Below are 24355 nucleotides of genomic sequence, written 5' to 3'. Positions count from 1 at the left end.
TTTAGACATGCATGATTTAATCAATGGAATAAAGGAACCACGGAGAGGGTAGAGGCAAGTCAAGCGATTGGAGAAATCCCACATTTTGGTATTGTATGGAATGTACACAGTGGCGTAGCGTGGGTTGGCAGCACCCAGGGCAAGGCAAGGAATTTGCGCCCCCTAACCCGTGGAGAGAGTGAGTGAGCCAGGTAGGGGCAGAAAGCTGCAAGTGCGAAGCACCCCCCCCAGATGTTGCGCCCGGTGCAGCCGGCCCCCCCCTGCATCCCCCACGCTACGCCACTGAATGCACAACAATATGTAAAATGATACAGTTGTTTAAAGAATTTTTGTTTCTTAATGTTTATTGTTATTGTTATAAGATGTTTGTTGTATATTCAACACAAAACAACGACAATTTGTTGTTGACAAAGGACAGCTGGACATATAAAGGGCCCCATTGCCTTCAGGGGCTAAGGGCCTCATCAAACCTCAACCCGGCCCTTCATACCGCCCTATACCATGATCTCAGGGCGATTCACAACATAAAACTATCAGGTCTTTGCTGGTTTTCTAACAGGATCTCAGGTGGCCTCACCTCAAAGAGGATATTGTAGAGCTGGAAAAGGTTCAGGAGAGGGCAACCCAAATGATCGAGAGGGTGGAATGGCTCCCCTGTGAGGAACGTTGCAGTCTTTGGACCTTTTGAGTTTAGGGAAAGGCAAGTAAGAGGCAGCATGATAGAAGTTTATAAAATGATGCATAACATGGAGAAAGTGTCTGGGGGAAAGTTCTTCTCGTTCCCTCATAGCACTTATTCATTGAAGACCAAGTCTGGAGCGAAGTAGAGCGCCTGAGAGTTCACGATGGTGAATGATCTCCATCCCATTGCAAAAATCATCAGGCCCATCCTGGAGTAATGAATGGTCGCCATTTGGTCATCCACATGCAAGTTGCGGAATCCTGTGGAAGAAAACAGGCAGAGAAACGCAAAGTCGGGTTGATGCAAAGCTTGCTGCTCTTCTTTCCAAAGAAAGCACCTGTCAGGGGTTCAGGGACAGAGGCACAGGTGAGGGAGGAGACGGAGAGCGAGGGGGAGGAATCCCGAGACAGCAGGGAAGAGGATGACAATGAGTTGAGGGATTCCATGAGCCTTTCAAGTGATTCGGAGGATTCCCAGAGGGGGGTGCCTGTGGTCAGGTCGAGGGGAGTCACAGGGGAGACCCGTCAGGAGCAGGGGACCAGCAGGGGAACCCAGAGTGGGAGCTGGGAGTCGGGACCGGCTTCTCCGCCAGAGCGCAGTGAAGGGGGTGGAGATTCCACAGTGACAGGAGGAGCAAGTCCTAAAGCAGAGAGGGAGGGGAGATCGGAGCAAGACATCCTCCCGGAAGGGGAGGGGAGTAGTGCAGGGAGTAGTGTAACTGTCAAGAGGAAAGTTAGAGGCTGCGAACGCGCGCCAAGTTCAAATGTGGAGGTGCGCGGAAGAACAGGGAGCCCGGGGGAGGAGCCAGGTCCCAAAGCACGCAGGAGGGGGGAAGAGCTGTCTGGGGATTCCGCGTCAGGGGAATCCAGGAGGGGCGAAACCCCAGGGGGCAGGAAGACCCTCCGGAAAAGGAAAGAAAGGAAGAGGTGGAGCAGCACAGCCCTCTTAAACTGGTGCAGAAGGGGAACTGACTCAGAGGGGACTCCAGCGGTCTAAGCGTAACAGACGTGGGGCTGCGCGCCTCGGCTGTGGAGCGAACAATGTACTGCAATAAACATCTTTGTATATAAACTGGACTTGGCGTTGGTCTCTTGTGAGCTGGGACCTGAGGCAGCCCTGACAGCACCAGATGAGAGTAATTTGTCAATGCTGCTAATAATTTAAACACCAGCAGCCCATGGGCAGGGTACACATAATAAATTAGTAGTAGTAGTAGTAGTAGTAGTAGTAGTAGTAGTAGTAAGATTATATTCCGATACATGCATACTGTCATGAAGTAGTGATCCTGTGAGCAGGTCTTGCTGGGTGGGGCCCCTCAGGCAGGTAGTATCAATGTGTCCCCCAAGTGGGAGCAGGTGATGGGGCTGGCTGGTTGCCAGAATTCCCCAGCTCCTAGAAATCTTCGAGTTAACCTGCCGGAGGAGGGAGAGAACATGCCATGTTTAGACTTGCTTCTGTAGCTGGTGCCAAAGAAGAAGCCAAGAAAGCCTGGTAACCCGTTCGGTGGCTGCGTGTGATTGATTAGTAGCTTGGAGGGAGGACTCAGGAAATTATTGGTTATGATCTATTTCCTTATCAATTACTTAATGTGCATCTGTGGCAGGGAAAGGATTTGACTTCTGGAAAGAAGTTATATATCAATATTTTATGCAATCAATCTCCTTTATCCTTATGCATAAAAATATGTTTCATACAATATTCTTTGTTGCATATTTTTTACTACAAGATTAGATCAGAACATGGATTTATTTTTGCTTATGTTTACTTTTAAATAAATGTGCAATTAACTGTTTCAAATTTTATTGTGTTTTAATCTTCCTTAGTGGGTCATGCAAACTGTTCTTCTGAATATTGCTTTTTATGGGGTAGATGAAGAAATGCTGGGCATGAGTTTATGGAGCCAAGAGGGTGGCGGCCCCAAAATGGGGGGGGGGGGACCACACTGGTTTAAAGTCTTAAGCAATCATGTTTTGAAGATGCCTTGCATGTATGCACATTTCTGTCCACGAGAGTCTCCTTGCACACAGACTACAAAGAGGCATTTCTTTTTCTCTGGCGACCACATCGAATGTGAAACAAACACACCATTCACCTGAGGTGCCCTGCAATCAACTTTAAATCACCTTGCCATTTCAAAGGCCATGCATGTCCAGCTGCATGTGATAATGCAGAATGTTTTTTTTAACACCTGATAGAGCAGGGAGCAAACAATCCCTTCCTTCTTTGCCATTTCCTACAGTGCACAGGGTGTTCCCGCAGCCCAACAGCCATCAATCCCAGCACTCAAAATCTCTTGTCTTCTGACTGTCTTGATCTTGATAAGTCTAAACATGAAGCTGACATGTTGAAAAGTTCCCTCTACCTTAGTTTAAACTCTTGGAAAGAGGAAGAAACTGATTTAGTTCAATTTAGGGCTAAACCACGTGTGTACAACAAAGGTCCTTGCCAACAAAGGTCCGTATAGTTAAAGCCATGGTTTTCCCAGTAGTTATGTATGGAAGTGAGAGCTGGACCATAAAGAAGGCTGATCGGCGAAGAATTGATGCTTTTGAATTCTGGTGCTGGAGGAGACTCTTGAGAGTCCCATGGACGGCAAGAAGATCAAACCAATCCACTCTTAAGGAAATCAGCCCTGAGTGCTCACTGGAAGGACAGATCCTGAAGCTGAGGCTCCAAGACTTTGGCCACCTGATGAGAAGAGAAGACTCCCTGGAAAAGACCCTGATGTTGGGAAAGATGGAGGGCACAAGGAGAAGGGGGTGACAGAGATGGTTGGACAGTGTTCTGGAAGCCACAAACATGAGTCTGACCAAACTGTGGCAGGCAGTGGAAGACAGGAGTGCCTGGTGTGCTCTGGTCCATGGGGTCACAAAGAATCGGACATGACTAAATGACTAAACAACACCACGTGTGTACATTTCAAAATACTCAACTGCATCACATTCACAACTGACACCAGTCTTTGAATTGGGATTTCAGGTGTCTGAGGCCATGTGCAAATCCACACTATACATTGAAAGCATATTCCATGCACATTTAAAGCATGTGGCTCCCCCAAAGGATCTTAGCTCTGTTATGCAGAAACTACAGCTCCCAGGAGCCATGGTCTTTAAATGTGCTTGAATATGCTTTCAGTGTATAGTCTGGGCCTTAGTTTCAATGCTCAGAAAGCAGCTACCTAAGACATCAACTTGACATCAGAAGTTGCTTCCAGATTTCAGAATCTTATTGGGATTTGGGGGCATTAGAGACGGTCTCATTTGGATGCTCATGAATTGCTGGCAGAGGTCAATCTCTACAGAACGCCTTCATGCTTCCCCAGACTGGATGCCAGGAGTTCCCTTCTACCACACAAAAGAAAGCGTCCTTTTCCTGAAGTCTTGAAAAAGAACCAATTTGATGAGGCTGAAATGCTTCCCTTCTGCCGTTATCTTAGGATGACTTAAAGTGATTCCCCCTTTGCTCTGCTACTTTCCCATGGGGAAACCGGAGGTTGAGTGCTGAATTGGAACAAACAGCAATCAGGTTTTCCCTGGGGTGCCATTTCCCCCCAAATTTATCGCTAAAGAGCAGGCTTACTGGAAGAAAGTAGCAATGGATGGCAGAACCCCAAGCCCATGTTTCTGTACAAAGGACAAGTAGAAGTGTGGCAGTGTAGACAACCAGCTGTGGAAACACTGGAACATTGAATTTTGTAATGGGAGCAGTCATCATATCCCGGGGTCTTCAAACTTTTTAACAGGGGGCCGGTTCACTGTCCCTCAAACACTGTTGGGGGCCGGACTATAGTTTTTTAAAAAATTTGAAGGAATTCCTATGCACACTTCACGTATTTTATTTGTAGTGCACAAAAAACAGGACATAATCATTTTGACATTTTCATTTTTTCATTATTTTAAATGTGATGGATCTATGCCTTTAATGACCTTAATGAACTGAGGTAGGAGTGATATGAAGCCACAGGCTTACAATATAAGGTGGCTGAAGTTCCTGGAGCTCCTTTGCCCACGCCATCCTGCCCCAGCCGTGCCCTTAAAAAAAGAAAAAAGCTAACTGCTTAATCTCCAAACCATAACTGTCAGCCTGCACTCGCGAAATGCGTCCGTCTTCTGACTGTCTTGATTTTGAAAGCCTCATCTTCGCCATCTAGAATTTCAAGGCTTTCTTTCAAGCAATCGCTCGGCAGCAACCAGGAACCTTCTTTCCTGGGCTCTTCAATGTCCAGATGTCCACGTCAGAGGCAAAGCATTCTGGCAAGGGGAACACTCCACATGCGGGGTCATCTTGGTATTTCTCGTCAGGCAGTCTGCAAACTAACTCCTTGGATGTTAAGATCACTTTTAGCAGTTGGTTTGATTTCTTGCATTTATACAGCATTTTCTCCCCAAGCAGCTCAAGTTCTCCTCCTCCCAATTTTGTCCTCGTAGCAACCCCGGGAGGTAGATTGGGCTGAGAGGAAGTGACTGGCATCCAAGGCCACAGCCAAGGAGCTTCAGGGCTGAGGAGGGATTTCAACCCTGGTTTATCTCATGTCCTAGACTGACCCTCTAACCACTCCACCACACATACTATCTTAACCTAATACTAGCAATAATAATAATATTAATATTAATATTAATAATAATAATAATAATAATAATAATAATAATAATAATACAGTGGTACCTCGGTTTTCAAACAGCTTAGTTCCCAAACAACTCAGAACCCAAACACTGCAAACTGGGAAATAGGTGTTCTGGTTTTCGAACTTTGCCTTGGAAGCCAAACGTACTCCTGAACTTCCATTTTCACTGTTGCGCAGCTAATTTGAGTCCCCCACATAATAATTAAGGCTTCGCCCCTCCTGTTTAACACTTAAGCAGCAAATTTAAGTCACCCCCCCATCGTAATTAAAGCCTTCCATTTCTGATGGCAGTGTTCTGAGGTGATATTTGGTCTTTTGTTTTTGCATTTTTTTGCGTTTTTGTTTGTGTGATTTTTCATTTTTGTGACTGTGGCTTGTTTTTCGTTTTAGGATTGATTGATTGATTGATTGATTGATTGATTGAGTGACTGTGGAAATGGGTAAAAGCCCCCCATCCAAACAATGACTATCATTAGTGCAGGTAAGATTTTTTTTTTTTCATTTTTATCATCTACAATACTGTCTTATTTATTTTATAGTACAGACTATATTATTGCTTTCATTTTAAGTTTCAGACCAGATACCATGCCTGGTTTATGACATCTGCATGGCGTTTTCCCAAGAGTGTTGTGGGTAACTATGGGGAACTTTTAAAAGGAGAAGCACCCTTTGTTCACGGCTTCTTTTTGCTTCCTTTATGATGTAGTTTGAAGTCTTGTTGTGACAATAAAGATCAGGCCTCCTGGCCGCTGTTTTGCTTCATTATCTTGGCCAGAGGCTTTGGTTTGATGATCCAACGCGAGCCTCAAGTCCCCGCTACAATACAAGCTCCTTAAAAAATAAGACTCTCCCCACCTGTATTTCAAAGCATAATTCAATGTTTCACCTGCCCCATAATAACAAAACTTCTGTTAGTATCTTTGTTCAACAGCTATTAAATCATGCACCCCAGCAGTTATTTGTTGTATGGAAAATATTCAGCTAGCATTATCTCAGCAATTAATATTTTCAACATGTTCTTAAAGCCTTGTACATTTCAGCCTTAAAGCTCACTACCCCCACTTACTTGGAAGTAAGCCTCACTGCAATTGATTGGACTTACTTCTAAGAAGTCATGCAAACTCTCCCTTGCTGAAATATACTCAGAGTCGCAAAGTGATTTCATGCTCTTTATTCAGCTCATAGTGGTGAGGAGGAATGAATGAAAGTCCCCTCAAAGTATCTGCTTTATATATATTATTTACACAATGGGCTGCACATGATTGGCTAATTCCGGAATTCTACTGTAAGCCAATCCGGTTGTGGATTCATTTCTATCTGGAGCATGATTGGGTGGTTCCTGCCAACCAATCATAGTGCTGCATTGTTCTAGGACCACTCAGACTGCTGCGTTCTGAATCCTATTGTTCTAGGACCAATCAGACTGCTGCATTTTGGATCCTATTCAACTCAGTACATAACACTTGCACTTCATACAGAAGCTGCAGTTGGTGCAGAAGGTTGCAACACCATTGCTGACCGGACCTCCGCACAGAACGCCTGTGCTCAGAGGTCTGTCCTGGTTGCTGATGTCCTGCCAGGCCACCTTCAAGGTGTTTCCAAGAGCATGTCAAGCCCCACATGTGTCAGAATGGGAGCATCTAAGGTGGGAGCAGAAACACTTTGGAATTTCCTATCTGTTGATATCTGGCAGGTTTCTTCACTGCACTCTTTTTGGTGCCTGTTAAAAACATTTCAGTTTATGCAACCTATCCATTCATTTAGAATGTCCATGTATGTTTTAATCTGTTTTTAGTTTATTGATGATTTTATCTTCTGAATGTTTTAAAGAGCTGCTTTTTACTGATAATCTTATTTTTTATTCTTTGTAAGCAGCTTTGATTGTGGTTTTTAAAAACAAGAATAAATATTCTGGACACACAGATTTACTGAAGTTTGTTTCCTTGCCCCTGGTAAGTCAGGATATTGTTCCTTAGCCGTACTGTGACTAGTGAGCTAAAGCCTTAGTGCCACAAAATACATGATGAGTTTGGCAGAGGGAGCTGCCTTGGGAGTCCCTCCAACCTCAGAGGCTGGGGCGGGGGGGGGGGGCAGAGGGCTTTCTCTGTGGTGGCCCCACAGCTGTGGAAATTTCTTGCCACAGAGGTGTGTCTGGTGCCTTGGCTGTACAGTTTCTAGCAAATGCTGAAAACACACCTCTTTATCCTGCTTTTGACATCTGGGGTGTATATTCTTCAACATCCACTTCGTTGGACTGGTCATGTTGTGTGGATGCCTGATGATCATCTTCCAAAGCAACTACTCTTTTCCGAACTTAAAAATGGGAAGCGTAATGCTGGTGGCCAACAGAAGAGGTTTAAAGACTGTCTCAAGGCAAATCTAAAAAAATGTTGTATAAACACCGACAACTGGGAAACACTGGCCTGCAAGTGCTCCAGTTGGAGAACAGCCTTTGCCAAAGGTGTCCTGGGCTTTGAAGACACTCGAACTCAGGACGCAAGGGAGAAACGCGCTAAGAGGAAGGCATGTTTGGCAAACCCTCACCATGATCAACTCCCACCCGGAAACCAATGTCCCCACTGTGGAAGGATGTGTGGATCCAGAATTGCCCTCCACAGTCACCTACGGACTCACTGTTAAAGCCGTGTTTATGGAAGACAATCTTACTCAGCTACGAGGGATTGCCAAAGTAGTAGTAGAAGAAGATATTTCTAGGAACCTCCTTATTCAAGTGACTAATTTGCTTTAAACTGTTTTTTCTCAATACCGTGTTTTAATGCTGTGACCTGCCCTGGGACCTTAGGGGGAAGGATGGGAAACAAATAAGCAAATTGTTCTTATGTCTGAACATATATTGTAGGCTTCAAGATTATATGACACAAACACTCCTAGGTTAATTGTATTTGTGTGGGTCCGTATTTATAACAGATTAGGAAGGTTGTGAAATAGTGATGTCCCTTCAAATAAATGTGCGATTATAGCTGAAGGGACATTATGAGTATATCTGTTACTTTAAAGAAATTACTTTAAAGAAATACCCCCAGAATTCCACAAGAAAGCTCCAAAACATCACTAAAAGAAAATGAGGTGGCAAGTGATTGATTATCAAAAAGTCCTGAAACAATCTTAACAACTGATGGCATCACCTTATCCTGGTTCATCTACCATAGTTACACCGAGCTTTACATTCAACAAGAAGCTGTTCAATGGAAGCACATAAAAAGCAGCAGTAACAGGCTCTGATACTGCTAAAACCTTGAGCAAACAGGATGGAGTTGCCTGCTCCTGGAACACAGCACAGCTGTGGCTTAAAAACTTCCCATAGTTAAGCAGAACCAGCTTTTAATTTTGCCCTGATCTTATTTTTTAAAAATATCAAATAAAATAATAGGCTGCTAGCAAGCTTTCTTCCTGTTTGTGAAAAGAAGCCATGTTGGCCTGCGAGCAGCGACAGAAAACTTGTAGTAAAAAAATTGAACTATGGATTGATTAAGGATTTATAATAATTGGAGTTAGTGATGAGATGCAGAACGAAAATTAAAATATAAGGATCCACAAGGGGGGGGGGTCAAAGGCGATAAACTCCTTATGTGAGAGTGGGAGCAACAGTAAGTGCATTTTATTGGGGGAAAATGGGTGTAGAAAATGTGCACCTTAGGAAAAATGCATACTAAAATGCTTATGGCTATTTTGTGGGATATTAGAATTGTAGAGCTGGATGGGATCCCCAAGGGATCATCTAGTCCAACCCTCTACAATGGAGGGATCACAACCAGGGGGGGGGGCAACCTGAATAAAATATTGGGGGGGGGGCAGGTAAGCTGTGTCACATGACATGGCACAGAGACACTAACTGAATGTCAAGGCCCATCAACTTTTATTGGGGGGGGGGGGGGCAAAGGGACCTCAGGCCTAGCAGTTGGCTCATCTGACAGTGGCCACCCAGTCTCTGCTTGGAAACCTCCAAGGAGGGAGAGCCCAAGGGAGTTGTTTCACTGTCAAACAGCTGTTACAGAAAGTTCTTCACAAAGTTCAGTCAGAATATCCTTCCCTGCAATCGGAATCCCTTGGTTCAGGTCCTGCACTCTGGAGCAGCAGAAAACAGAAGAAAACAGGTTTGCTCCATCTTCCATGGGGCAGCCCCTGCTTCCCCATAACAGGCACCCCAGTTCATGTTTGCGGGTTGTGTAGCCAGCGAATTCTGGCCCGGGGCTGCTGCTGGGCCATCCCCTCCACACCCAGTCCAGGACCCGGGAGATGACCGTATCTTTCTTGGAATGGTGTGCAACTTCTTGTGCCTGAATGGGGCGGTCGGGAAGCAGCTCCAGGCTCATAACCTCTTGTGCAGGTGCTGGGTCGGGGCCTGTTTCCAGTAGTGGTAGCCTGCTGAGGGCGTCCGCATGGCCCATTGCCTTCCCCGGGCGGTGAATCAGTGCATACTGGTAGCTGGCAAGGAAAATTGACCACCTGAGGACACGAGGAGACAGCACTTGGGGGGTCTGCTTTTCGGGGGCAAACAAGCCAAGCAACGGCTTGTGGTCAGTCACCACGGTGAAGAGCCGCCCGTACAAGAAATCATGGAATTTTTTTACTCCCTTCACGATTGCCAGCCCCTCCTTGTCCATTTGCGAGTAGTTCCGCTTGGTTGCGTTGAGTGTCTGGGAAAAGTATGCTACCGGTACCTCTCTTCCATCCGGGAGTTGGTGTCCTAGGACAGCGCCAATGGCATTGGGTGAGGTGTCGCATGCTAGCACCACCGGCAGCCTCTCGTCGAAGTGTGCCAAGACCGAGTTTGAGACAAGCAAGTCCTTGACTGCCTGGAATGCGGCCTCCTGGCGCTGGCCCCACACCCAAGGGGCCCGCTTGTCCAGGAGTCTGTGTAGGGGCTCTGCTACCGCCGCCTTGTGGGGAAGGAAGGAATGGTAAAAGTTCAATAGTCCCAAGAAGGCCTGAAGTTCAGTCTTGCTCTTGGGCACTGGGGCATCACAAATGGCCCGTACCTTGTCCCCGGTCGGGTGGACCCCTTCTGCATCCACCATAAATCCCAGAAAGTCTACCTGAGGCACTCCTAGTAGACATTTTCCCCGCTTCACCATGAGACCCGCCGTCTGGAAACGGTGCAGAACGGTGCGGAGGCGGTCCTCAAACTCCTCTGGTGTGGGCCCGGCAATCAACACATCATCGAAGAAGGGGGTGACACCAGGAATCCCTTTAAGGAGAGATTCTGGAATATGCCTGGTGCCACACTGACACCGAATTGCAGCCGCTTTACCCTGAACGCTCCTCTGTGCATCACAATCGTCTGTGCCTCTGCTGTGGCCTCATCTACAGGCAGCTGTTGATATGCTTGGGCCAAGTCCAGCTTGCCAAAAGATATTGACCCAGCCAGGGTGGCAAGGACATGGCTGACCACTGGCACTGGGTATGCGTGGCCCGTGAGGGCCTTGTTTATGGTACATTTGTAGTCTGCGCAGATGCGGACTGAACCATTAGGCTTGACGGGTGTGACGATTGGGGTTTCCCAGGGGGAATTAGGCACCGGCTCCAGCACTCCTTGCTCCACGAGCCGATCCAATTCCTCGTCTATACGGGGTTTCAGGGTGAACGGGACCCGGCGGGCCTTGAGCCTGACCGGTCATACTGCGGGGTCCAGCTGTAGGGCAATGGCCTGTATACTGTCCCAATTTCCCATCGAAAACCCCTGAAAATTCCTTGCATATGGTGTCCACGTCAACTGGTAAGCTAGTGTGGTTCACCCCGGTGACGGCTAGCCCCAGTGGTCCAAACCATGCCAATCCCAGTAAGCTAATGTAGGGGCCCTTGACCACAAGCAAGTCCAGTTGCCGCATCCGCCCTCGGTATTGCACCCTGAAGGTCCCCACCCCCATTGTGGGGACCTTACGTTTCTGGAAGTCCCAGAGGGTGAATGGGGCCGGCCTGAGTTTGGGACCCCCAGTAGGACACAGTTTCCTTAAGGTCCTTGCCGAGATTATGGATAGAATTGAACCCGTGTCAAGCTCCATGCGGCATGGGCCCCCCTCTATCTGTACCTCTACATAAATTTTCTCTACGTTGGGGAAACTGTCGTGTGATGGGCCAATGGCCGTAATAAATATCAATCAATCAATCAATCAATCTCTACGTTGGGGTGGGGCAACTGGTATACCTGGAAGTCCGTGAGCTCTGTCGAGTTGCCTTGGTGCATTGGGCCCCGGGACCTGGGGCTCTTGGATTGGTCATCTGATGCCTGGCCTCGGGTGGGCCGAGCTCGACACACCTGGGCAATGTGTCCTGATTTTCTGCACTGCCTGCACTCTGCGTTGCGGAAACGGCAGGTCCTCCTCTCGTGACTTTCCCCGCAGCTTGCGCAGTTCCCTCCTTCTCGTCGAGGCAGCTGTGGTATGTGGGCTGCTTGAGTGCGTTGCTGTACTCGGTGCACCTCCTCCCTGTCAGATCCTGAGTCGTCGGTGAGGTCTTCATGGTGGACCCTCGGTTGGGACGGCAGGTTCGGCCATGCCCCTTGCGTCGACCTCTCGGCAGCTTCCGTTGCCAGGGCCTCCTCCAGAGCGACCTGGAATGTTAGGTCCTTCTTAGCGTAGAGGCGTCGTTGCAGCTTCTCATCCTTCAGGCCACCGATGAGGCGGTCACGAAGCATGTTCTCCAGCTCTGAGAAGTTGCAGAACCGGGCGGCTTGGCGGAGAGAGGTCACAAACCCAGTTATGGTTTCCCCAGGGGCTTGCCGCTTTGCGTAGAAGGCATTTCGACGAGCCACCACTGAGGGCTGTGGCGAAAAGTGCCCATTCAGCTGTTCCATTATTGTTTTGTATGGAACAGTAGCGACGTCTTCAGGCGCAAGGAGAGCCCGGGCGATTTCAAACGTCTCCTCTCCGCAGATGCTGAAGAATATCGCCCTCTTCTTGGCGTCTTCTTCATCGGTGACCCCTTTGGCTTCTAGGAGGAAGGTGAAACGGGAGGCGTATGCTTCCCAGTCTCCAGATGCTGGGTTGAATGGCGAGAAGCTGCTGTTGGCTGCCATTCTGAGTTCCTTGTGTCCTGGAGCTGAAGCCTGGATACACGGTGCGAGGCAGCGGTGCGGCAGGTGGCGGTGCTGCGGTGCTGTGTGTGGCAGTCAGCTCAGCGGGATGCCACCTTCGTCGCCAGTGAAATATACTCAGAGTCGCAAAGTGATTTCATGCTCTTTATTCAGCTCATAGTGGTGAGGAGGAATGAATGAAAGTCCCCTCAAAGTATCTGCTTTATATACATTATTTACACAACGGGCTGCACATGATTGGCTAATTCCGGAATTCTACTGTAAGCCAATCAGGTTGTGGATTCACTTCTATCTGGAGCATGATTGGGTGGTTCCTGCCAACCAATCATAGTGCTGCATTGTTCTAGGACCAATCAGACTGCTGCATTCTGTTGGTATTAAAGGGTTAAGAAGCTCTAATCAAGACGCTCTAATCACTGAGCAGCTGGAGGTCGTTAAGCTTCCAGGAATGTGAGTTTGTATAAATAGTCAGCTCACTCCTGTGTTTGTCCCTTCCTCCTTCCTTTTTGGGCGTGTTTGCTGATATGTGTGGTTTGTCACCAGGGTTTTTTGTTTTTGTGTAAATAAACCTTTTATTTGAGTTCCAAACCGCTTGCTCCAAGATTCCTTTATTGAAGGGATACTGACACTCCGGCCCTTCTTAAACTGCTGCGCGAAATGCTCTGCTGTAATGGGACATTGTGGCGGCGGAAGCGCACTGGACATTGCGCTTAGCATTAAACTAATTAAAGTTTAATGGGACAGGTTATGGCTGTTTGTACGTCAAGAAGGAGATAAGGAGTGCAGTTCAGAGTGATTTATGAAAGGACTGGAGCGAAGACAGAAGCGGTTGCCAACAACGAAAGCCTTCAAAGCAGCTTGAGTCCTGCAACGTGCCTAGAAAAAAGTTTTAAACAGGCACTGCGCAGTTTGTACTTGCTGGAAGACGTCTTATTCCTCAAGGAGCCACCTCAGCAGCTGGGAGACGGTCTACAGGTGTGTGAGTATCGTTCTTAAGCCCCAGGGAGGATGGCAGAGTCCCAGGAAAGTTTTACTGTCCCATTTACGCGACTCAATGGGAAAAATTGGCAAGATTAGAAGGCTACAGTAAGGGTTTGGTTGCAAGCAAAAGAGTTGTGGAGTTGTACTGAAGCACCGCCTTTACAGGCAGCTGCAGACGCGTCTGCAGAAGACAAAGCAGCAGCGGCAGCTTCACAGAAACGCGACAGGAAAGCCCAAGGTCTACTAGTTTTGGCAGTGGGACCAGAGCAAATGCCTTATGTTTCTGAGTTAAAGAACACGCATGAGGTCTGGACGGTTCTGCAGCGGCTAAATTCCAGAAACACTGCGGGGGCCAAGATCCATGCTACAAGATGTTTGTTTGATTTACGTCTCCAACCGGGAGCGTGTGTGAAAGAACATATTGCCAAAATGGTGTCTGCCTTTAATCAACTAAGACAGCTGGGCATTCCTTTCTCTATGGAGCAGCAGTCATACATATTGTTGTCTTCTCTTGATAAAAGCTATGAGACTCTAGCTTTAACTTTGGAAGCTATGCCTTCAACTGAATTAACCCTTGAATACATTTCTTCTCGACTTGCAGATGAACAGGATAAAAGGCAAAGAGAGAGAGGTTTGTCTTCAAAGGGGAGTTATGCTGTGCCTAAGAGTGGGGATGCTGAGTTTGAGAACACAGTAAATGCTTTTGCAGCTAGACACTGTTTTCGCTGTGGTTCCTCTTCCCATTTAATCAGGAATTGTACACGTGAACCTGGTCAAGACAGCACCAAGGCCGTTACCCCTAGTTACCAGACAAGGGGTTCCAGGGGACGTCGAAGAAGAGGAGGAGGTTGTGGCTACTCCTACAGCACACAGCACATGGCTTCAGCAATGGCGTTGATGCAAGGGCGTGGCCAAGACAGCAAACTACGCTGGTTGATCGACAGTGGTGCATCTCACCACCTGGTGGCGCCATCTAGTGTCCGTTTGCAGAATTGCAGACATTTGCAAACCCCTAAAGTTGTGACAATGGCAGATTCAACTAAACGTTCCTTAGAGACCGTAGGCACAGTGTTCCTGAATTGTTTGCAAACAGAAATTGATGCCTACGTGCTAAAGGGAATGAAGGGGTGTATTTTGTCTGTGTCAGAACTTGATAGAAATGGGTTTAAAACTGTGTTTGAAAATGGGGTTTGCACTATTTCAAAGAATAACGTATCTCTTTTGCAGGTGGAAAGCAGAAATGGGTTATATTATTTTGAGACAAGTCCAGATGAAGTTGAACAGGTTCATGCTGGTTGTGTGAACTCGCCTACCCATAATTCTTGTGTTCATTTATGGCACCGCCGTTTGGGACATATTAATTTTCAGTATGTTAAAAGGCAACCTGAATTATCAGAAGGGTGCAAATTGAACAAATGTACTAAGTATTTGGATTGTACTGCATGCAAAAGTGCGAAGGTTCATAGATGCAGCTATCCCAGTTCAAATAGGAAATCTGACAAAGTATTCCAACTTGTGCATATGGACCTATGTGGCCCAATGCCTGTTGCTAGCATGGGAGGTTCGAGGTATGCACTGTGTCTCTCGGATGACAAAACAAAGGTTACATGGTTTTTTCCTCTCAAAACAAAAGCAGATACTGCAGAAACAGTTAAAAATTGGGTTCATGCAGTAGAACTTGAATTCGGTACTAGAGTACTTGCTTTTCAGACAGACAGAGGGTCAGAATTTACCGGGTCTGTGTTGCAGAATTTCTTTAAGAAAAAGGGAATTAAGCATCGTCTGTCTACACCTTATTCCCCCCAAGAAGGAGGTGTGGCCGAACGTAAAAACAGGGTTCTGCAAGAGTTGGCAAACTCTATGTTGTTTGATGCTAAACTCCCTCAAAGTTACTGGGCGGAAGCCTGGCAGGCGGCTACTCATATTCTGAACCGAGTATATAATTCGGTAATTGATACTACCCCATATTTTGCTTTATATGGGAAAAAGCCCAAAGTTAATTACTTTCGGGTGTTTGGATCTCAAGCCTATGTACTTATCCCAAAAGCGTTAAGGAAAAAGGGAAGTCCAAGGGCTAGGAAACTCATCTTTTGCGGGTATGAACCACATGCCAAATCTTGGAGGTTTGTGGACCCAGATGGGGATACTACAAGAGTGGTCCTCAGTAGGAGCGCTGAATTTTGTGAGCAATCCGGATGGACTCACTTACATGCTAACCCTGACATTTTGAGAGACGATTTAGGCATTTATGCTGAGAATGAAAGTCCAGAGGGTGGTGAGCCAAAAGGGGACGGTGCACATGGTTCAGATGCAGATTCTGACCAGGCACAAGGTTCTTCTCCTAAGGTAGAAAAGCCAGAATCTAGGAGTGCTCCAACATCGCCAGTCAGTAGGCCTAGCAGACAGCAAAAGCGAAGCAGGTCGCCTGCAACACCAAGCCCAAGGGAGGTATCTAAGCGGAGGTCTTTATCCCTAGAGGCACGTCCAGACATAAAGTCTGAGACAGATTCTGACAGCCAACGGTCAGAGGGGGCACAAGAGGAGCAATTGCGCAGGTCAAAACGCGCCACGAAGGGCAAGCCGCCAGAGCGGTTTAAGGTGACAAGTGCATACGTAAATATGGCACAGTGTGAGCCAGAAAGCTATATGGAAGTACAACAGCTTCCAAGCTCAGAAGCCGTAAAGTGGCAGGAAGCAATGGAAAAGGAGATGGCTTCAATGAAGTCTCTCGGTGTGTTTACAAGTACAGAGCTTCCAAAAGGGCAACAAGCTGTAGGTTGTCGATGGGTATATCGTTTAAAGCCCACAACTACTGAAGAGTTGCAATATAAAGCCCGACTAGTTGCAAAAGGTTTTTCGCAGCGCAAAGGAGTTCACTATTCTCAAATCTATGCCCCTACTTCAAGATCGGAGTCATTAAGAATGCTTTTAGCCTCTTCAGCTAAGAAGGGAAATAAGCTGTTTCATTTTGATGTCAATGTGGCTTATTTAAATGCAGACTTACAGGAGGAAGTCTATATGACACCACCACCAGGTTTTGAAGGAGACAAGCCAAACCAGGTCTGGCGCCTACACAAATCCATTTATGGGTTGAAACAGTCCGCCCGTAATTGGAATTCCTGCTTAAACGATGCTCTAGAGAACATGGGGTTCAGAAAGAGCGCAGCAGATGCGTGTCTTTATCTAAAAGGCTCGGGATGTGAACAAGAAGCAGTCTTGATATTTGTTGACGATTTATTATACAGTGGAAAGGACGATAAACTTGCACAACAATTTGCCACAGAGCTTGGAGAAAGGTTTCAGATAAAATCACTAGGCAATGTATCTGTTTATCTAGGAGTTAAAATTCAGCAAGATGAAAATGGTAACTATTGGCTCAGCCAAGAAGCTAAAATCCAGCAGTTGCTGGAAAGGTTTAAAATGGACAACTGTGCCGGTGTTAAAACCCCAATGGAGTTAAGTTACATAAAGGATGCTCAAACTGAGCAACAGGCAGAGTTCTGTAATCCCGGGGTTTACCAGTCAGCGATAGGCAGTCTACTCCACATTGCACAGTGGACTCGGCCCGATATAACATATGCTGTCAACATGCTGTGTAGACAAGCTGAAAAACCATCAATGCATGCTTGGCAAGGAGTAAAAAGAGTTTTAAGGTATCTCCAAACTACCAAAAGCTTTCGCTTAAAACTATCAGCAGAGGGCAGCACACAACTTGAATGTTGGGCCGACAGCAGTTGGGCAGATGCTGGACCAGATAGAAAATCAGTGTCAGGAATGGCGATAAAATTTGGAAATGCACTAATTGGTTGGAGATCAAGAAAACAATCACTTATAGCTTTAAGTTCAACTGAATCTGAGTTCAATGCATTATCAGATGTATGTAGAGAACTGGAATTTTATAAGCAACTGGTACAAGAATTGTTTGGAGAATGTTCCCTACCTATCAGAGTGTGGGAAGACAATCAACCTTGTATTAAACTAGCCAAATCAGGTCAATTCAAGGCACACACAAAACACTTGGATATCCGTTATCAAAATGTATGCCAAAGTGTAAAACAAGGTTTAATTGAACTAAAGTATTGTCCAAGCCAAGAAAATCTCGCAGACGGTTTTACAAAAGCTTTGAGTCCGCAATTTCATAAATGTTTCTGTTCAGGTTTAAATTTGAATTAAGGTTGGTACAGCTCAGTGTTACGAGCGAGAGGGGGTGTTGGTATTAAAGGGTTAAGAAGCTCTAATCAAGACGCTCTAATCACTGAGCAGCTGGAGGTCGTTAAGCTTCCAGGAATGTGAGTTTGTATAAATAGTCAGCTCACTCCTGTGTTTGTCCCTTCCTCCTTCCTTTTTGGGCGTGTTTGCTGATATGTGTGGTTTGTCACCAGGGTTTTTTGTTTTTGTGTAAATAAACCTTTTATTTGAGTTCCAAACCGCTTGCTCCAAGATTCCTTTATTGAAGGGATACTGACACTCCGGCCCTTCTTAAACTGCTGCGCGAAATGCTCTGCTGTAATGGGACATTGTGGCGGCGGAAGCGCACTGGACATTGCGCTTAGCATTAAACTAATTAAAGTTTAATGGGACACATTCTGAATCCTATTGTTCCAGGACCAATCAGACTGCGGCAGTTTGGATCCTATTCAACTCAGTACATAACAATATCATACACTGAAAGGGAATAAATGCCTCAGTCAGAAGATGGTGGCCAGTTATTTTGGATGGCCACCAGTGTGGATGGCTTTAAAGGGGGATTGCAAAACACATTTTGCTTTTTATTTTTACAGCAATGGCTAGTGTGGTGAATCACTGCCACCACCTCCTCTGCCGCCTGAGGCAACTGGATGTGGCCAGGGAAGCCCTGAAGGCAACAGGGGAGAAAAAAGGAGCCTAGAGAGGAGTGGGGGGGCGGGCAAAAGGTGCAGGAGGCAGCAAGTGGCACCCTCCTCAGGGGCCTGGATCTGCCCCCCAGCTGTCCCCAACCTGCCACCCGAGGCACTTGCCTCACTCAGCCTCATGAGCAGGCTGGCCCTGGATGGGTACTTCACTGCCCATTTCTGCTCATGGGCTTTTGGAGTTTTTAACTGTCACTCAAACTAAAAAAGTGCAGCCCAGCCACCAAGTTAATGCCCCCCAGTCAGGAAAGATGCCCAAAGCATCTGGAGGGCACCAGGTTGGGGGAGTCAGTTGCAGTGCTTCAAAAAGAAGCCAAATTACGTCTGTGTACTGTGGGATGTGAAACACAAGAGCAGTCAAGTACAACATTCCTAGAGTGAACATGTTTACACATGGGGAGGAATGTTTGTCCAGCCAGCAGGTAAACTTCCTGTTTCCTTCTGGGCTGGGACAGACTTCCTCTGCATGTGACTAGAGGTGGGCGTGGCCTCACCTGTGCAGGTAACGACAAAAGCACAGGGCAGGGCAGCCATCTCTCTCTTTCACCACATGCATCAAAGAGGCAACATCTACTTAGCCAAAGATGTCCTCTTGGCTTCCAGCCAAGAGAGGACAAAGGGACTGTCTTCTTATGAGATAGATTCCAAGTGTATGTTACTTTTCTAAGCTAAGTCTGCCTTCTGGGATCCGATTGTGAACCAAATGTGAGTAAACTCTTTTTATACTTTTGTAGAAGACTGTGTTGTGTCTTATCTTTTATGAGGGAATAAGGGGAAAACACCAGAACAGTTATTCTAGAGGCTTTAGTGAGCCTGAGCAAACACATCCGCTGCGAAGTTTAAAAAGGGGAATGTTACTCTGCTAAATTGTGGAACTTGTTAACACAAGTTGGATAAGGATATAATCAGACAATATATCCTCTCCTGCATCCCTGAATATTCCCACATGTACAGCAGAGGAAAATGGCCCAGCTTGGATGTGGTAAACAGCATGAAAGAATGAACTTGCTGCACAAATGAAGAAATGTGCAAGTACTTGAGAACAAAAATTGTGCCCATTTCACTCTTCCTTTGATATTGCTGCTTACAAGCTGCCCTGGGCTGAAGGCCTGGCCTGGCTTGTGTCTGACTCAGCTTGTGGTTTGTCTCCCCTCCAGACCAACAATTAAATTAACATGCTATTTTCATTTTCAAAATGATACATCTTCTCACCAGAGGCTCCTGAGCAACATTAGATGGTTGCACTTATTGTTGGTTGAGGAGATAAAGGACAGGAAGCAGAGAGTGGAAATAAATGGGGCGGTTTTCATAAAAGAGGGATATAAAAAGTGGGGGTCCACCGTTCATTCTAATTGGGACTGGCATACTTTAATGTTTTCACAAATAATCCACAGCAGCCATTTCAAGCCCAGTGCCTTCCAGTTTAGCCTTTGGGCTAAACTCTCATTGTCCGTGGCCATTGGTCATACTGGCTGGAGTTGATAGAAATTGGGAGAGGTTGAGTGACAGTTTGAGTTGTCCAGTGTGATGGCCAAATATGGTATTCACTATTGTCAATCCTTGCAGAGTGCAAAGAGGTCTAAAAGTCTCTCTCAAGTCGGGGCGCATTTAGGGGAGTGTGACTGGTTTGTTTGCACTGAGTGTAGACCCTCAGGGGCACCACAACTATGGTGTAGAGGTGAGGGGTGCTGAATGCTGGTGTTGTACAGGGTGCTGCTGATACTTAAGACCCTAAGGTCCACCACTGCTCAAAGTGTCGAATGAGTTTCAATGTAAATAAGTGTAAAGTGATGAGCACTGGAGCAAACATTTCCTAATTTCATATGTACTATGATAGAATCAGAACCAGCAGTGAGTGACTAACTAGGAAAAGATCCATTTGGGGGTCATGTTTGAGAGCTTGGTGAAAATGTCGACTCTGTGTGCATCAACAGTGAAAAGGGCATACTAGGGATGCATTAGGAAACAGAGTAAATCTGCTATTTATAAATTGCATACACAGTATTTATATAATTTCATCACACCAATCAGAGAATTGTAGAGTTGTGAGGGACCCTGAAGGTCTTCCTGTCCATGCCTTGCCATGTAAGATTAGCAGCTAAAGAATCCCTGACAGAGGACCATCCAACCTCTGCTTAACAACTTCCAAAGGAGAGTCCACCATCTTCTGAGGGATCTCTTTCCACTCTCAAATGGCTCTTACTCTCAGAAAGTTCTTCCTGATGTTTAGTCAGAATCTCCATTCTTGTAACTTGAATCCATTTGTTCAGATTCTACTCTCCTAGCTGGAGAAAACAAGCTTATTCCATCTTCCATGAGACAGCCCTTCAGACATCTGAAGATGGTTATCCTATCTCCCTCCAGTCTCCTCTTTTCCAGGCTAAACATACCCAACTCAATCAATCAACCCTCATAAAACTTGGTTTCCAAACTCTTCTTTTGGGGAAAAATAATAATTCAAAATTAAAACAAAACATATTATCCAGAAACATATCATCCTTATTCCCCTCCCCATTTTCCCTCCCTCCCCCCTCCCTGTGAGGAGAACCTGAGCTTACAGGGTTAAACAGCTCAGAGTGTGCGTCCTGCCTACTGTGGGGCGGAGAGACTCTCCGTCACATCTGAGAGTCTCAGTCCTTTGTTCTTTCTGTTTTTGTTTAGGACAGACACGTTTGTACGATGTTCCGTACTCGGCTAGATAATGGATAGTTTCTGCTATAAATAAAGTGCTTTTAGTTTTAGTAACTCTGTGTGAGAGCCTGATTTATGCACATTGACGCACAGAAGACAGAAGGCTTATTTTCTGACCGCTGCTAGACTCTGCTTTTGCTCAGAGCTTTGGAATGCCTTTGAAGGCCTGGCGCAGCGAGGGAAGCGCGCCGGACTGTTATCTCTCTGAGCAATAAATTACTTTCAGATGTTATGGAGCTGAAGTTTTTATGCTGTCAGAGAAAGCCTGCTTTTATGTGCTGTGTGCTGAAAAGCTTTTGGCTACTGAAGAAGGAAGCGCAGCTCTGAGACCCTGCCTGAGGGAAAGCAGGGGGTCTCACTGGCTGCAAGCTGTGTGCTGCAAAGTGTCGCTGGAGACCTCTCCTCAGAAGACGACTGGTACGCGTGAGTACTTCTGAGCCCCAAAGGGAGAACCGGGGGAGGAGATGGCTGAACTCCAGGAGTCTTTTAATGTGCCGTTTGAACGATTGAATGGGCAGAACTGGGAGGACTGGTCGAGGAGAACATGGGCGTGGCTCACAGGGAAAGGCCTGTGGAGCGGTGTTCAATGCGAACCTACCCCAGCGGCTGCTGGTGCTGATGAAGCAGCGAGGGTGCAGGCAGCTACTGCACTGAGAAGGGACCAGAGAACGTTGGGGCTTTTAATCCTTGCCTTGGATTCCTCCCAACTCCCTCATGTTGACGGTTTAACTTCTGCAAAATCCGTCTGGGAAGGTCTGGCCTGTCTCCATCAAAGAACGACTGCTGGTGCCAAGATCCATACTACTAGGGGTCTTTTTGAGATGAAGCTTATGTCGGGGGGTTCAATGAGAGAGCATATAACCCAGATGCTGGCCACTTTTAATAAGCTTCGACAGCTGCAAGTCCCTCTCTCTGAGGAGCTCAAAGTGTACATTCTCCAGAGCTCATTGGACAGGAGCTATGAGACGTTGTGTTTGACCTTGGAGTCTATGCCGGCGGACCAGCTGAGTCTGGATGATATTACGGGGTGTCTTTGCGATGAGGAGACTCACAGACAGAGAGCTGGGGTTCGAGCTGCAGGCCCAGGCGGTGCTCCCAAAGGTGGAGGTGCAGGGAATGCAGGAAGAGCTGGAGGGGAGACGGTGAGAGCTTTTGCTACACGCCATTGTTATCGATGTGGTTCCTCCTCCCATCTCGTGAGAGACTGCCCAGTGGAGGCGCAGGAAGGGCCCAAGGTCGTCTCCCGGAGCAACCAGATTAAGAGCTCTTTGAAACGTGGGAAACAAAAACCAAAGGCAGCTGGCAGAGACGACCCTGAACATAAACATTTAGCAGCTTCTATGGCAACAATCAGGAGCTGTGAACAGGACGCTGTGCTGACCTTTGTGATTGACAGTGGTGCTTCCCATCATCTCATGCCCTCTGGTGGTTTTCTGAGGTTTTCTGTGTTGGTTTCTATTTCCCTCACTGAGCAGCAACTGCAGTCACAAGACATTGTTTTGCATTCCACAGTCAGAGTTACTGTTGGATTCCCACGGGAATGGGAGACTGGATGTGACATACACTGGTTTCCTGTTTTTCACTGTTTCTCTCGGTGTTCTTTGTTTCCGAGAGGAGTTGCTTCTCTGCTCTCACAGAGGCAAGATGCATGTTTGCATTCTCTCAGCATAGAGTGGAAATAAAGTTAAGAATGTGGCACATACTGCTTATCCTTCTGCTGTGTGGACTACTCTGTTTGGGCTCAAGATGAGACGAGCCTGTATCAGCTTCAGATGGACCGAAGCTGGTCAAAATCTCAGATTCTGCACCTCTGTAGTCTCTGGAAAATCTGTCTGTTTGGCAGATGGAACTGAGCATGCTTTGACGCAGACTGGCTCACTGTTTTGTTCTTTCTTACAGGATTCGATACAGGCCTTTGTTGTTCCTGGACTGTCCTGTGCATTGCTATCCGTCGCCGCTCTTGTTGCTGATAATTATAGAGTCTGTTTTGAGAATAACATGTGTTCTATTTCCAGGGATGGGCAACAACTGGTCAGTGTGGAATGTAAAGATAGGCTGTTTGTGCTAGATGCTTCTCTTGCAGGTCCAGATGCTACGGAGGCAGCTCAAGCGCAATGTGCCAGCATTCCAGTCCATGATGCGTGTGCTCATCTCTGGCAGACATATGGCTCACTTGTCGTGGGGCTACGTGAAGAAGACCCCAGAATGTACTGAGGGGTGCAAAATAAAATCCTGTGCTAAGTTTCTTGAGTGCAGAGTGTGTAAGCAAGCAAAGGTGAAAATGTGCCCATACCCAAGGTCAGAAAGGATGACCACTAGGCCTTTTCAGTTGGTACATGCAGATTTGTGTGACCCTATGTCAGTGGCCAGTCTGGGCGGGGCCAAATTTGCATTGGTGCTGATAGATGATTTTTCGAGGAATGGCTGGCTGTTCACACTTAAACACAAGAGTGAGGCTGTGCCGCTAATCAAAGACTGGATTGCGGCAGTGGAACTGCAATTTTCCACACGCGTGCAGAACTTTCAGAGCGACCGCGGTGGGGAGTTCACCGGGTCTGCGCTGCAAAGTTTCTTCCTCCAGAAGGGAATTCAACACAGGTTGACAGCTCCACACAGTCCCCAGCAGAATGGCATTGCAGAACGCCGGAACAGAACACTGCAGGAGATGTCCGCAGCGTTGCTGTTTGATGCTGGGCTCCCACAGCGCTTTTGGGGGGAGTCTTGGCGGACGGCCAATTTTACCTTGAACAGGTTGTTTACTTCAGTGCTAGGGGACACACCCTATTTTCTGCTGCATGGCAAGAAGCCCAAGGTGCATTTCTTCCGTGTTTTTGGCTGTGAGGCTTGGGTCCTCATACCAAAAGCCAAACGCAGAAAGGGTGGCCCTAGGTCCCAAAAGATGATTTTCTGTGGGTATGAGCCAGGGACCAAGGGGTGGAGATTTGCTTATCCATCAGGGAATCAGTCCAGAATTCTGCTCAGCAACAGTGCTGAATTCTGTGAGCAGAGTGGGTGGACACGCATACATGGGAACCCTGATATTCTTTGAGAGAGTCTGCTTGACTCTGCTGATGAAGAAGAGGAAGAGGTTGAACCTGCTGCTGAGGCACAGAGTCTCGACCCAGAGCAGGTAGAGGGGAGAACTTCTCCTAAAGCTGTGAAGCTTGAACACAGCAGTGCTCCTTCTTCTCCTACAGGTTCAGCTGAGAAGTCCAGATGACACAGCAAGTTACAGGGGGAGCTCTCTGATGCCAAGGACATTCTGGCTGGCCCTAGTGGGTCAGAGGGGGTACCTGAAGTTGTGTTGCACCGTTCAGCTCGGGCAACGAAAGGGAAACCTGCTGACAGGTTTACAGTCACTAGCGTGTGGATTGGTATGGCACAATGTGAACCTGAGAGTTTTGAGGATGTTCAGAAACTGCCTCAGGAAGAAG

General features: G+C 46.9%; 2 protein-coding genes across 2 annotated transcripts in view; both read right to left on the bottom strand.

The window, feature by feature from the left end:
• Window positions 1–162: 162 nt before the first annotated feature.
• LOC114607663 (androgen receptor-like) overlaps window positions 163–24355 on the bottom strand; it is a 177400-nt gene continuing 153207 nt past the window's right edge. Inside the window, exons 5-6 of the mRNA XM_077937058.1 lie at window positions 795–942; window positions 163–253 (exon numbers count right to left, since the gene is read on the bottom strand). Coding sequence (XP_077793184.1) covers window positions 163–253; window positions 795–942 — 239 coding nt within the window. The remainder of the gene's footprint in view (window positions 254–794; window positions 943–24355) is intronic.
• Window positions 11434–12725, bottom strand: LOC144329275 (uncharacterized). Its single transcript, XM_077936614.1, has one exon. The coding sequence runs from the start codon at window positions 12340–12342 to the stop codon at window positions 11434–11436; it is 909 nt and encodes a 302-aa protein (XP_077792740.1). The 5' UTR covers window positions 12343–12725.

Source organism: Podarcis muralis, chromosome 12, assembly GCF_964188315.1.
Source record: "Podarcis muralis chromosome 12, rPodMur119.hap1.1, whole genome shotgun sequence".
In the NCBI taxonomy this organism is placed as follows: domain Eukaryota; kingdom Metazoa; phylum Chordata; class Lepidosauria; order Squamata; family Lacertidae; genus Podarcis; species Podarcis muralis.
This window is presented reverse-complemented; position numbering and strand designations above follow the sequence as displayed.